Raw genomic sequence first — 15,954 nt, forward strand, 5'->3', positions numbered from 1 at the left:
CAAGCCATGGACATTTTTCTCCCAAATAAAACTCTTAATTCCATATCTTATTTTTAGACTTGAAGTACAATTAATCCATTAGATGTTTTGCAGACTAAAAAGTTTTATAGGAATCTAATAGAAATAACAGAACCATTTAAAAATATTCCTGATATTAATATTATTATGGCATACTCACTGTCAGAGCATGTATGTGCACATTTTCACCCTGCCCCATCTCAAGGCACTCTATTGAAGGGTTTCTCTCATTCAGTCTAGGATTTATCTGTCCTGGTTCCACAGTTTTCTGTTGCTTCCAAGGTTTAGCCTCCAGCCAGGTCACGTGTCAATCCATTCCCCTTCCAGGGTTAACAGAAGCATCCAAATATAAGAAAACTCAGTCTAGTGGTCTCTAAGCTCAGTCCTTGGCCTCTGTCTGGGACTCAGTTCTTAGCCTCTTTCACTCCTGATGCTTGTACTTCCCCTCTTGGTCTAGGGAAGAGGTAAGGGAACCCAGGCCCACCCTCTCCTCGGGGATCCATCCCAGGGATCTTGTTTTACAGCTATACACTTCAGTCCCTTTGCCACTCCTACCTTTGCCTTTTACCAGGTCTTTACAAGGTCCCCATCTTGGACTTGTGGCTCCTCATGGCTTCTTCTTAGCCAGCTACAGAGGTGCTTTCTCTCCCAGCAGCTGGGGTGGTACTGTATTTCAAACAGTTCCTCTGTCTCTTATCTTAAGGCAATTGGTATCTCCCTCCTTCAGGGTCTGGGGTTATGTGTCAGGCAGTCTTTGACTCTTGCCTTGTGGCTGTCAAGATCTCCTTCCTTTAGACAGGAGTTCCTGCAACTCTCTTCCTCCAAGCCGCGGCTTAGGCCAGCTGTAAAGCCTAGTCAGCTTCTCCTTCAGCTGGATCCTTTTCCCTGATTAGCCCTCCACTTTGGCAGATTTAACAGGTCAGCCTTCTCCTGCCAGTCCTTGCCTTGCTAAGGGGCAGGAGGCAGTATATATGCTGGTCCCTTTCCTATAGCTCATCCCAGTTGGCTGGGAGAGTGAGGCACTTTGCCCTACCCACTCTGCAAGGCTCCTGGAACCTTAAAGAGACAGTAATGGGATTCTTTCTAAACACTACTTATTTCTGGGACCATTTCCTCTCTCACAAAGCCTCCTTGGTCTTTGCCTATGAGATGTCTCAAAATCTTAAAGGGGTGGTGGCTTTTAAAGGGGCACCTTTAAAAGGGCAGATCATTCTGTCACAAATATGTAGATGGGTTCTATCCTGAAAGTTACTGGGAAATCTCAAATCCTAATGAAGCCATTTGAGCACATCAGCAGTCAGCACCTTGCTGAATCAGGTTCTTTAATTCTTGCATATCTCTTAACTCTGTATATATCTTCTGGGAATGTTGTAAAATTAATGTTTCTGTTGGGCATATTGTTATATTATTTTTGTTACCAATTTAGATTCCAAATCTGTAAACACGTACTCATGTACTTAACTTTAGAGATTTGAGTAGCCCCATTGACTACAGTGGGACTTGTCCCTTTCCTTCGTGCATTATTTATGAAGCATTTTCAGATGCTGTTCTTGGAAAAATTGCACTATGCTACTTTCTTGAATAAAGCTAATAATTGGTTAAAAACTGTCTTCACAGTGAAAGTAGAAAAAAATGTCCTGTTCGTTTTTATTTCACTAACATTATTCATAATGGAACCATGTATCAAGATAGTGAGTGCCAGAAGTCCTTTACTACTTTTGGATTCTAATCAGATTAAATCAACAGGACCATAGTTCTGAAGTCTTTGAGCCTGATTCTGATCTTGCTTAGGCTAGTGTTAAATAGGAGTAATTCCACAGCGTAAAAGTGTCATAAATTTGACCAGAATCCGTTCTTATACTCTTCCCCAAATATAAGAAGCTATCTCTTTTACACATTCCACAATATGTTCAGTTCAAAGAAAGAAACATCTGCCAAAAGAGGAATAACACCCCTTCTTCTACGGCATAAAGTATAATCAAATTGGACATTTTTGTGGTAAATACGAACTAGAGCTGGTTCAATAACAATATTCCAGAGCTGAACTCTGAATATAGTGAGTTTAGATTTGAGTTCACACTTGAAGCTTATCTCTGTTATGGGCTAAAAACTCTATAAATGGGTTAAATACTGATTCCCCAACAAACTGAAACTCAAGGAAGTTTAAATTGAGATCTTGATTTCAAACCCCTGCATTCTGGGGTGTTTGGACCTGGGATCTTGATTTTCCCCATTATAGAGAGAGAAGGCCTAACTTCCATCTGACACTTGTTTTACTTCTATTTCAGTTGAGCTATTCCTTATTTTCACTGATGTGAAAGATGAATCAGGTACATGAAGGTCAGATTCAGGGTGTAATTAGTATAGTTGCTCAGTGTGGTGGTACACTGAACCTCTGAAGTAATAGTAGCATGCCTGTGGAACCATAACTCAGAGACGAACATTATAGGTGTGTCATCGGCTAGGCCATGTAGGCTGTAGCCCTGGTGGGTCCCAATGTCCACTCAAAAACATGGCTAAAGTCATGGGTGGCGGATATCCTAGGCTGGGGGAGACTGTACCTCCCCAAACTGTGCTCCGGCCCCAGGTTCTGCCCCCCCCCCAGCTTCCCGCTCACCATGGCTCCAGTCTCCCTGATTGGGTGTGGGATGGCCCTGGCTTGGGCTGCGCAGCCCACCTTCCCGGCACTCTGGGGAGCTAGCCTGGGGCAGGGGCCAGCGGCTATGGTGACGGGGGCTATTGCTTCTGGCGGGGACGTGGAATGGGCAGGATCTCGGGCAGAAGTGGCAGGGCTGGGAGCTAGCCTCCCCCAGCTGGAGGTTCACACACTGCCCATGGCTAAAGTGAAGGCATATTTTTCTAGGGCTGGCAAGAAAGAGAAAGGTTGCAGATACATTAGGTACAGTGTTTTAAGCAGTTATAACTTAGTGGGACAATAGCAGTTCTTATTTGGCCCCTCATGGTGGTGGTGGAGGGCACCAAGGTTTAGGTATCTTCTTGCCTAGTGTCTGCGTTGCCCTCCCCAGCCCAGTCTTCTATTCAAAATATGGCTGTCAAATGATTTTAAAAAATTAATAGCTATTAATTGCAGTTTTAATTGCATTGTTAATAATAGAATACCATTTATTTAAATATTTTTGGATGTTACTTACTTCTGCACTGCTGCTGCAGCTCATGGTGCCTGGCACTCAATCTGCGGCTCAAGGTGGACTCCATGTTGTTGCACAGGGGCTCACGGCCATCCCACAGCCCTCTGGCGACGTCTGGCTTAGCAGCAGCAGACAAACTCCCTCTGTTTCCCAACCCCAGCTCAGTGGTGACTGGGTACATGGGCAGGGGACACCTGGACATCTGCCCCCACCCCCTGCTCTGCGCAGCAGACAGGAGTAGGGTTGCTACCTGTCTGTTTTTTACTCGAACAGTCTGGGTTTTGGCTTCTGTGTCTGTGTGCCATTTAGGGTTTCCAGGTGCTCAGTTTTTGGGGACCTGGCAATCCTAAATGGCACCCCAACCAAAAAACCGGTTACGATGAGGCACGGGGAGGCACCAGGTTACTAACTCGCACCAGCCCCTGCTCATCAGGGGCAGACTTCAATGTGCAGGCAGGCTCCTTGAGACAATTCAAAGACATGGGGAGGAGGGGGAGAGGAGCGAGTGACAGGGGTGTGGCCTTGGGGGATGAGGTGGAGAAAGGGTGGTTCCTGAGTGGTATTTTTTTTTCTATATCTGCCTTCTCTTCTGGTCACTTCCTGGGTCAGCGTCCTTCCTCCTACCTGTCCAGGGGAAAGAGAAGTACAGTGGGGAGAGTGTTGATGAGAATGGTAGTCTCTTGCTTAGCAGGTTCATCAGACAGACCCATCTCTAGATAGGACTGTCCCTGTTCCTATATTGAAGCTATGTAAGGGAATATGTGATCTTCTTAAAGCCCCAGCTTCTGGAGTCCTGTTAGACTCTCAGATTCTTTCATTCTTTCTTTCTTTCTTAACTAACCCTCATGGTTATGGAGAAAAACTTGAAAACCTGGACAATAGAGGCTCAAAAAGCAGAAGGAAAATAAAAAGAACCCCAAATTTACTAATTTTTAAATCTCATTTTTATGCCAATCTCATGAATTTGGAATCCTTTGGGTTGGCAGTACTGTTTACTCCAGCCTTTGGATTACTATGCTATCCCAGCTATTGATGCTGGAGGTGGAGCTGACCCTATTTGGATGGTGCTATATACTGATGGTGATAAACAGCATATATTCACACAAGTTCCCCATCTTCAGGACTGTCTTGGATGGAGTTTTTTCTTTATGGCCTTATGAAGCAAGCTGGCCTTTTCCCAGGATGTATCTCTGATGCACAGACAGCATTTGTGGCATTTTCAGAGTTTCTGAGACCCAGAAGGCCATGCGTATCTTAGGATATGTCTATACATGGGAGTGTGCTTCCCCTGGGAGGGGCTAGCTGCCTGAGTATATATCCAACAAAGGCACTAGGCATGCACGGGCAGGAGGGCTAGCCCGTCCTGCCATTCACGCCTCCGTGGCTACACTCTATATTTAGCAGACTAGCTCAATCAGATCATACCCCCAGCTTGAAGCATAGACATACACACCTTAGAAAACACCATCATATTTAAAAATGCACTTCAGACAGGAAATAAAATCTCAGCCACTTTTGTCAGCATATTTTCTTCTTCTGTGGACTAATTGGAACACTGTACTGTAACTATGCATAGCTGTCATTTTCCCTTGAAGTTTAGTACAAATTCAAAAATTGGAGGCCTTATCAAAGTTGTATAGACTCCACTGGGAACAGTCAATTGCGTCCTGGAGGACATATTCCTCTTCAGAGTTTTTAGGTCTTTTGGGAGACAATATATTTCATCCAGGGGGAACTTAAAAAATGCCTTTGATTAACTTGTTGCTGGCTAGCTTTCTAACTTACTAAAGAGACAACTGTGTTCTCAGCATCTGATATAGATTCTGCATCAGAGGCTTGAAAATGAGGAGGAAGTGATTGGGGAACAGTGAGCTTAAAAACAGATTTTTTCCCCCCTTTTTTAAAGAAGCATCTCAAAGTATCTTAATGCATCAAAACACTCATAGCAGAATTAAGCATGAGTGCCTTACATTTGGGGAGAAATATGTTATTAATTTATATTCATTCTTTATACAGAATTGTCTTTGAAGATTTCTGTTTCTCTTCTTTATAAAGCTGTTGGTTTGTGGATCATACATTTCAGTTTTTGCAAAGTTTTGCTACTCACAAATATGTCATGACAAAGAATTCAGATAATAGGGAAGCACACTCTGCCCATTATGAAATGGCTGCTGTCTTAATAAAATGTTTGTATTTATATCCTTGCCTCTTTGATATTTTGGTTCTGAGAACATCGACTCCATTTGCTTTTCTCCCAAGAGATCTAGAGATGATACACTGAAGATGTACAAAAACTACTTTAATAGTCAGTTGCCTTCTAGGAAGAAAAAGATAAAAAACAATTTGTATGATATCATTCTAATGCAGTGACCTTTTAAAGTATATGGAAGACTCTCATCAGAGTGAACAATTTTTAAGAAGCAGGGAAGAGAAAGCTATCAATATGTAATAAATCACCTAATCTGAGATGATTTTGATTATTTTAAATGTATTTTCATCAGTTGTTTGGAAACATGAACTACAAATGAAAATTTTTGGAAATGTGTCAAAACAGAAAAGAAAAAATGCTGTAAAATCATCAGATTGATTGGGGAAGCAGAAAAATGGAGTAAAGAGACATACTATGTCTGACTCAGGTGGCATAATGGAATTCAAATGGAATCTAGGCTAACAACTAGAACCAAAATAAGAATTAATATTAGGAAATAAAGTTAGATTTTTTTAAAATGTAACAAGAAATAACTTAGTCTGTACTTCCTAGAAAGCTGCAGAAGATTTCATGTTTTGTAAAATTCCCTAACTTCTTCAAAATGCTATAAAAGTGTCTTAAAATGCTAACTCTGCTATACAAACCCCATACCTTTCCTAATAGATCTTCGTAAATTGGAAAAAGATCATTGCATTTCTCTTCTTGGCAGGACTACAATATTAACATTTTAAACCAGTGAACTATGTTGTGTATATATCTCTTTCAAGAGTTCTGTACTTGATCTTCTACAGTAACTATTTCCTGGGAATTACAGACACAGCTCTGTAAATCTCAGGTTGTCTACTCTAGGTTTCCTGTAGCAGAGGACTTTTACATTTTAAGGCTCTATCTGTAGTGTGACAGGGCAAGGCTAAATGGCAATAGTAAAGCAGTGAGGAACAGGTATGTTAGCCCCAGGCTAACCAAATCCCTAGTACAATGGTAACCAATGGCAGTTGCTCCAGGTTAATCAAGACACCTGGGCCAATTAAGATCCTTCTAGAAAGCAGTGGAGATGGCTAGGTTGATTGGGACACCTGAAGCCAATCAAGGGTTGGCTGGAACTAGTTAAAAGCCTCCCAGTTAGTCAGTGAGGTGTGTGTGTCCAGAGCTGTAGGAGGAAGCCATGCTGTTGGAGGAACTAAGCAGTACAAATCCATATCAGGTGCAAGGAAGGAGGCCCTGAGGTAACAGTGAAGGAGATATTGAGTGAAGGCTGCTGTGGAGAAGTGGCCTAGGGAATTGTACACATCCTATTTCCAAAAAGTCAGCTACCATAGCTGCTACTATTAGGGTCCCTGGGGTGGAGCCCGGAGTAGAGGGCAGGCCTGGGCTCCTCCCTCCCCTCCCCAATTAATCACTGAGACTGGGAGAAAGAGACTGTGTGAGGGAGGGTTGCTTCTCCTCACCTCCCTTGCTGGCTTATGATGAAAAGCTGTGATCCTTGCCTCTAGAGAGAGAAGGGCTACGTAGAGGGTCACAGTGAGCCTCTGAGGCTAGGGAAATCCGCCAGGAAATGTGGGACGCATGGAGACATGGACAGAGCTTTGTCACAATAGTTATTGTCTAAATATCATGTTCAGACACTGAGAGAAGGAGCTTTTTGAAGGGCATATCTTTGGGAAAGGATGGTGTGTCAATCTTGGGGCTTGATTCTCCTCTTACTTACACTACTTAACATTGGCTTAAGTGTGATCATTAACAGGCCATTGCTCCTTCAATTCAGATGTCCTTTTCTAACTTGGTCTCCATTGTGTTGTTGTCTCTTAGAAAGGGGGACATTGAATGTTATCACTTGCCATGCATTTTTCTGAAACAGACATTATTTGTAAGGCAAAAAATGAAAAGTGACACTACATTTAATGACTTTTGATTTAATTATTTATTGGTAATGAGATAGGGCCAGGATTACCAGTGGCATTGCCTAGTGGGCATTTGTCCTGTTTGCTTTTGCCAACTGATCAAGTCAGCAAGAGCAATTGTGACAAATGCCCACTTTTTTTTTCCCCCAAAGCTTTTTTTCAAAAGCTTTAAAAAGGGACTGTCCCAGCCAAAATGGGATGTATGGTCACCCTACTGATGATAGGGAAGGACCCTCAGTCTATCTCTTGGCACCTGTAGGTAGCTCAACCTTGCCACAAGGATTTCAGTATCTCTATCTTTTTACTCCTGGGAGGGGTGGAAATAAGGTCTATGTCCCTTTATGGCAAGGATGTTTGGTAGGGGAGCTGGGCTCTCCCACTCCACTAGGCTCTGACCCAAAGCCCTATGAGAGGCAAACAACGTCAGAAACCAGGAAGTGCCTGGGCCACTTCCTATCCTCCCCAGCCTCACAGTCCATTTTAAAATATCAAAGGAAAAAAATAAGGTAACTGAACCTTCAGCCTTGTGGGTCTCAGCTGGTAGTCTCTTCCTCCCAGGTGGAGACTTCTGTGGCAGCACAGGTCACGAGCTCTCAGGGTAGATCTGTCTTATTCCCCCCTCTCAGTTGTTTGGCTCCCTTTTTAAGCTCCTTCCTCCAGCTGGAGTGTTCAGGAGGACAGAGTCACCTGCGCCCAGAACTGCTCCTTATGCCTTCAGTTCTATATGTCTATGAGAGTCTTTCTTTATGTATGCTCTGCTTTGCAGTAATTATTTTAACTTCTCAGTGCTCACTGGAAAAGGTCCTGCCTCCAATGGGCATTTTAGGATATGGAGCAATTCCAATTCTGCCTAGTTCAATTCAGAAATCAGAACAAGAGTGGAACTGGAAACCTTGTGTAGCGAAGGTGTTGTACTTACAGTACAGTCCATTCTCTGAAACAGAAATGCTGCAGAAAGGAGGTGTTGGGGAAATTTTATCCAACTCATTTTGCTGTCTGGAACACTACATAAGCTCTCAGTTCACTGGGAGCTTCTGAGCAGACCTCCACTTATTACAATCTATGTTGCCACCATTTCTAAGAAAAAATCAGAGGACTATGGACACTAGATATTTCTAGGAAAGGAGACTAAGAATGTGTTCATAGAGGAAACAAAAACCAGAAGGTGCCATCACCAAAATAGTTTCAGAAAAGGATGTCTAATACCTGGGTTATATTAAATATCAGCACAGCTTTTCTGTTGAGGGATGAACTGTAGCATTTAAATATAAATATAATATAATTATAATATAATGATAATATTATTTTATATTATACTGGTCTTTTGAGACCTTTGCAACAGTACTATTTTAAAGTGCAATAAAGAACTTTTAGTGAACACCAACTTGGTCTACATGGACTAATTAATGTACTAACATGTTAGTGCACTTTTGAAATCACAACACACAGTGCGTATTGCTGCTCTGTACGGACAAGTCCCTAAAGTGTGATTTTTTTTTTAAACTGATTTAGCTAAACTAGTGCAAAACGCTGTTTGCACACACTTAGTTTGGTTTAAGAGGGCATTATTTTACTTTAGCTTAAGTCAATTTGAAACAGGTTTAAGCTACACTGAAATAAGCCATTCATAAACTGAAAAAGTGTCCACACAAGAGTTTGCACCAGTTACATGAAATCGGGTTAAAACCTATTGAAGTTTAATTAGTGCAATTTCTGTTTGTAGAAAGGCCTCTGATGAGTCTGTATTTGTAGGTACAGTTACTTTGGATTTCTCTAATAGGCATAATATGGAATTATTATATAAATTATAGCCCTGAGGTATAGTAGAATGTTATGCTATTAAGGAAGATGATGTAGCAACAGCATTGTCTACAGGAAGCTTTATGAAAAGCTCAGGAAAATCATGACATTGTGCATACCATCTTGGGGAAGTATAGCTGAGGTATACTACTGAGTCCTCTTTTTGCCTTGTCCCTCAATATTTATCTTAGCACAACTGTTCTATTCAAGGACACCCATTAATATTCAAGAACCAAAAATTTCCCATGGAGGATACTATGTTTTAAGAAGTTATCCTCTCTTAGACTGGCAGGAAACACAGACATTGTTCTATTCTGTGAAAGGATCTGTTCTGCAGAATACACTTGAAGAACACTGGGCAACCCAGTCAACTTCTGAATAAGGACCATATAGCAAAGAGATGTATCCTACAGCAGGATCCAGGTGTTAAGTGACAGTGAAGTGTTGCTTGGAATTATTGTATTTCTGATCAGGAGTCAGAGTTGTTAGAGATCATGTAGGATGGGCCTGTTTGCTGCATTCCTCTGTAGTGCACTGATGCCTTGGGATACCTATTTTGAATGGATTTATCTGATTAACTACAATCAGTTGATGAGAAAAACAGCCATGCTGTTGAATGTCCATGCATCTGCAACTCAGTGAACATTGATTTTTAAATGGGAGCTGTCAAGCAGAAACTCCTGAAAAATCCTATAGAGAACCACTCTGTATATTCAAGCTAAGAGCCGACACACTCATGTGGGCTACACTCATGCAGGCTGCACTATGTGGTAATGTACGCATCACTTTAACAACTATTTTATCTTTTTTGTTAATTCTTTTATCATTGTTATTTTATCTGTTCTCTGCAAGTTACGATTTTAATTATTTCTGTTTGATAGTATGTACATACAAAGTAATAAAAAGTATCACGTCCTCCTGAGAACTTAGTGCTTCTTGCTGACCTATAAATACTGCAAGCTTATTTATACTGTTAAGTTCTGTGACAACACTTTCATTCATTGGCCCACACATTTTTGTGAAACAATGCAAATAATTACTCAACAAAGAGTTAGAAATTTTTGTGTGAAACACCCAATCTTTTACCATTGTGGAAGGAAAATACAAGGTGAAATCAAAGCCCTGTTGAGTAAATGGGAGTTTTGCCATTTACTTCAATAGGGCCAGGATTTCCTCTACTGTATTTACCCCATTGCACCTTTCTCTTTCCTCCCCATTTGCTAGCAACTTATAAACTGCTGCTCCCTTTAAAGAATATACCTCTCAAACAAGATGGAGGAGGGAAATAGAGGTGGCTTGATACTGGTATCTATTGTATTTCTATGTATTTAATTATTTTACAGCTTTCCATCTTTCCGTATTTCTTTCCTTCTTGTTTCCTCTAAATCTAGTGTAAGTTGCATTCCTGTAGCACACCTCACATAATATATATAAGCAAACCCAAGAAACCACTTAAAACACTGTTCTTTTAGTCTTTTCAAATAAAAACCTAGTATAGTTGGTATAAATGTATGTAATTCTAGAACAGCATATGATGTAAAGAAAATCATATAGGCAATCCCTATAAGGCAAAGCATAACTTGTCCATGGTGATAACGGTGTACCCTGTGACAAGTAAAACAGGGTCCTACCATGCTTTACAAGACTTGAAAATTATGTACAATTTTCTTCCTTGGCGAGGTTCCTGGGATTTGGGGAGTCCTATGGTTGGAGGTGCCTGGGGCCATCCTGATCAAAGGGGTCCTCTAAGTGCTATTATAGACTTCTAATAACATTAGGAGCTAACAAAACATGGTTTTCTATTGGAGAATTCTGACTTTGATTGTAATCTCAGTGATACCCTGATGAAGAGGACAGTTGTTAATGAGGAGATGCCAGTGGTGGTTGAGAGAGTTATGATAAATGGATGAATCTAGATCTAAGGATGTTGTGGGAAGCATATGGTTTGACCCATTTTGTCTTGAACTTTGCTTGGATTCATGTTCACAACAAACAACTTCGTGAAATACCTGCTTTCAAAATGGACTCTACACATGTTGGGCTCAGTTCTCCTGTCACAGACGGGAAGTAGTTAGCCAGATCTAGTGGTCAGAGTAGGATTCCACAGTCACAAGACAAAGTCAAGAGTCAGCTTGGTCAGGAGATCAGAAGCAGGAGACAAACTGGAGATCAGAACTGGGAGTCAGTCAGGCCACGTCAGGATGCCAAGGAAACAGAGGCAGGAGACAACTGGAGTTCAGGAACCACAAGTCAAATGCCAGGAGTCAAGCCAGGTCAGAATGCCAGGAAGTCAAGCCAGGGGAGCTAGAGCCCTATTGTTCAGACAACTTCCTGTTCCTGCTGCTGGATTAAAAAGAGCCAGTGGGGCAATCAGCTGTTCTAGGACTCTGCCAATAGGATCTCAGGCAGAGCCTCAAAATGGGGCTGGGCTTTGTGGTCCTAGGTAAGCAGATGTCAGTAGGCTACCAGGTAGAGGGTTGGAGCAGGGTCACTCGCATAAATCGAACCCGATTTTCAGACCAGTGAGTCATGACACCTACAAGTTCTCTATACATGGAACTTTCATTGAAGCCAAAGGGAATTCCATGCAGGAGGGTTTTCAGGACTGCGCTTTATATGACAAAATGAAATTTGTTTATTCATCAATCTTTCTTACTATATAGTTGAGAAGAACCAATGATCTAATAAACTTGTGGGTCATGAACAGGTTCAGAGGTCACAACAACTCTCCTTTTCTTTGCAGCTAGATGTGGGAAGGAGGGGAGTCCTTAAGCCCATGAATTCTGAGAATTCTCAAGCTGTCCCCAAGCAGTCATCACAAATATGAGTGATGCAACTTGGAAAGTCAAAGCTGAATTCTGCTCAGCTATGTTGGTGTATTTCTAGAACAATTCTGACTCAACTGAGTCAAAAGTGGAAACAAAATTTTGCCCTCAACTGTTAAATGGTTATTCCTTGTCAAAATTATTTCTGAAGAGGAGTTCTCTTGTATTGTTTAAGGGGAGAACTATGCATAAAGCAAAGGATACAGTGGTACTGTATAATGGTTGTATTATGTATATAGACAGCCTCATATATGTATTAAAGGGAAACTGCTAGAAACCTTCTCTCTCCATCTTAATGTTGAAATGAAATTAATATGAATAGCGTAAAATTTTATTTTTTCCTTGGCTAGTATTATTGTATTTGGACAATTTTCTTTATTAGTTGGGTTATTCAAGTTTGTGTGTTTTGAAATGCATTGTTTCAGGAGGAACTTCAAGGACCTGGAGGGATTCAGAGCAGGGGCTACTTTTTGTTCAGGGTATGGTCAATTTTTTCTTTTTCAAACTGATTGTTCGATTTCAAAAAGTACGGTATTCAACATCAATGAGAGCCGGGAAACTTGTTTCCATTGTAGCACTTATTATAGTTAAGGATCTATCTGCATTCCCGTTATAAACACCTAGCATTTTTAGAGGTGCTTAGCACCTGGTACTTCTATTGAGCTCTATAGATAAATTCTACAGGGCAGGGAATGTGTGTTTGTTTGTACAGTAACTAGCAAAACAGGACCTGACTAGAGCCTTTGGGTGCTACTGCAAAAGAAATATTAAATAAAAATAAATAGGTGTTGTCAGTACTAGGCACTTTTCAGGATTAGATAGTAATTGGATTGTAAATATTTACCCTTGACGGAAGTGTGTCAGTGTCTTGACATGGGAACATTTTCTCCTACATACCAATTGAAAAATGTTTTTAATCTACTAAATGAATATTCTGAGATCATGTCTAAAACTGATTTTCTAAAGCTTTTCCACCAAAAATACTGTAAGAAGTTTTGGCATGCTGTCTTAGTGTGTGCTGTATGGACATGTTCCCGTGCTGTTTCTTAATAAATGATCAATTATCACGTTTATAAGCCTTGAACTAATAAGGATTTAGAGCACATGCAGACAGACATAAATCATCCTTGTCTACCTGGTAAATAAAACAGTATTTCTACATGCTACATATAGTGCTATGATATATACAGACACCAGTAGTTTATATTGCAACAAGATACACACTAGGCCTGATTTTCCACTTTGCTTGTATTTTGTCTTGTCATTTGCATTTCAGCAAAGTATGTATAAAACATACCTCATCAAAATATACTTAGTCCATCCTAAACTTAAGCAGTTAAGCCTTTTTTGCTGTTTCTTAGCATAATGGATTAAGTTAAGGGTGACAAGTCATCCTTAATATTGACTTTCCTGGTTTTTGTTGGGTAAAGTCTTAACATTTTTTTTTCTATTTAAATACAAAGCTGGCTGGCAAACGGTACACATTTTGTATATTACATTTCTCTAGTATGAAACTTGGAGTTAGACAATTATGATTAACTGAAAGGCCAAATAAAATTCAAGGGTGACATAAACAGTGGTGTATTTTACCTGTCAGATAAAAGGTGGTCATTCTGGGCCTGAACCAGCTCCCATTACAGTCAATGGCAGTTGTTCCATTGACTTTAGTGGAAGCTGAATCAGCCCCTCATTGAGTGTGCAAAATTAGTGAAATGTACACCAGTGGGAGGGTGGAAAGGATTTAGCAAGAAAGCAATTAACAGGGTGGTGTAAAGTAAATGAGACCTTGCCAACTCTGATATACGACACATGGCTTTGGTCTAGGGCAGTGGTTCCCAAACTCGTTCTGCCGCTTGTGCGGGGAAAGCCCCTGGCGGGCCAGGCCGGTTTGTTTACCTGCCACATCCGCAGGTTCGGCCAATCGCGGCTCCCAGTGGCTGTGGTTCACTGCTGCAGGCCAGTGGGAGCTTCTGGAAGCGGCACGGGCCGAGGGACATACTCATTTACCAGTATGTCCTTGCAGTGTGTCCTAAAGTCACCAAATTCAAATTCTAGAGGACTAAGTAGAGAAGCGAATTCCAAAGCCAATGATGCCTCAGTGATGATTCCCTGCTGCAAGCCCCTTTCCATTTATAGGGGACTTTCAACTCAAGTGCCTCATAGGACCTGAACTGTACCTGTAATATATGAGGAGGAAGAGCTGGTAGGCTCTCCAATAGATAAAACCCAAACCATTCAAGGTTTAACAGTCAAAAACAATACCTTACAGTTAACCCAGATCAATCACTGATCAGAGAACACAGGTGTGAAGTACTATATGTTGTGGATTTGTGTATTCTGCACTGACAGCGCTAGACAATAGCAAAGGTTTAGTCCAGTTTGCAGTGCATTGCAATAATCTAGCCATGAGGTAACAAAGGTCTGGATAACCATGATGAGAGTTATGTGAAAATGGAAAGGGGAGGAAAGAATGTAAAGGAGCTCCTTCTGCCCTCTTCTCCTCCCCCTTTGCAAACTCAAACAGAACTGGGCCCAATCTGGCCCTCCGTTTTTAATGGTTGTAAATTTACTGTATAAACAGTTTTCAGCAGTTGAAAAGCATAGACAACAGTGTTCATTTCAGTCTCTTTAACTGAGAAATTATCCTGTAAAAGATATGGTATAACTCAAGAGATTTGCAAAATGCAGTCAATACTCTGGGACCTTCTTCTTTAAACCCTGGATGGTTTTACAGTGTTAATTTCTTACAAAATATTTGTTTTTTAGCCACGCAATGGAAGGAGATCAGCAGGTTTCCGCTGAAAAGGTATTTATTTCATATTTTTAATCAAGATGCACATCCCAATCCTGCTCCCTTTATACAATTAAACCAAGGTCCACATCTTCAAAAAATGTTCACTAATTTGGGTGCCATGACTTTAGGGTAGCCATAGATCCCTATGGCCTGATTTTCAGAATTGCTGAGCATCCACATCTCAAATTGAAGTCAATGGGAGCTTCAGATGCTTAGTATCTCTAAGCGTATGTCTACACTTGGTGCTCTAGGTGTGATTCCTAGCTCAAGCAGACATAGTTGGTGCTAGCTGTCATCAGGTTAGCACCCTAAAAATAGGGTAGCTGTGGTAGCATGGGCAGTGACTGGCACAGGCTGGCCGCCCCAAATATAAATCCACCTGGACATGATGGGCACATACTTGGGGTGAGTAGCCCATGCTACCACAGCTACACTACTATTTTTAGTACACTAGCTAATGAGAGCTAGTGCTGAGTATGTGTACTTGACCTGGGAATCATATCCCCTGCTCAGAGTGTACCATAGCCTAAGAATCAGGCCATAGGTGTCTCAGTAAAAAAATCTGAGGAACCCAAAATCTACGGACAGTTTGGAAAGTTACTACTTACCCGTGACAATATATGAACCAGACAGAATCCAACTTAACCTGGAACCTGAAAGTCAAGTTTGTAGAGCTAGTGCCAGTGACTGTTTGGGAGGAAAAAACAAACTTGTAATCTGTGAAAATTTCATCCAGAAATCATTAAAAAAGAATGAACAGGAAACCCCGCAATCTCATTTTTATAATTATTTTTCTGAGTAGAACTTCACTACAAATCCCATTAGCATCAAGGAGAGTTGCATGTGTATACTGAGACGAGAACAGAGCTTTGCCCAAATCCAGAGGTCCTTACAAAGACACAACTCCCATTGAAACCATGTAAGGACTTCAGGATTGGACCCCAAATGAGTTAGCTAATTGAAAAACTTCAGAGAGGTACATGAAAGATTTCCTTTACCAATACTATGATTCAGTATTTGAGTATCCTTTTTATTCCCTTTATTGTACTTTAGATATGTAGAATCACATCATATAACTGTATAAACAACTACTGTTTTATTTTTTTTCAGGATTTTTTTCCTTACCTAGAACTAATGCTGTGGGAATGCAGAATACATGGACATAGTGTTTTGCTCACAAAAATTATTCCTTACCACTTGTACAATTCTTAAAAAACCACTAGAATGTAAATGTTCCTAAATCAGATTTTGTTAAAAT

The 15,954-nt window shown here is 40.9% G+C and overlaps 1 protein-coding gene across 1 annotated transcript in view; it reads left to right on the forward strand.

Moving 5' to 3' along the window:
• The window catches only part of NMU (neuromedin U), a 45,208-nt gene extending 29,254 nt beyond the window's left edge, over positions 1 to 15,954 (forward strand). The window contains 3 exon segments of the mRNA XM_074950087.1: positions 12,328 to 12,381; positions 14,669 to 14,708; positions 15,807 to 15,954. Coding sequence (XP_074806188.1) covers positions 12,328 to 12,381; positions 14,669 to 14,704 — 90 coding nt within the window. The 3' untranslated portion in view covers positions 14,705 to 14,708; positions 15,807 to 15,954.

Source organism: Natator depressus, chromosome 4 (assembly GCF_965152275.1).
Source record: "Natator depressus isolate rNatDep1 chromosome 4, rNatDep2.hap1, whole genome shotgun sequence".
NCBI classification, from domain to species: Eukaryota; Metazoa; Chordata; order Testudines; family Cheloniidae; genus Natator; species Natator depressus.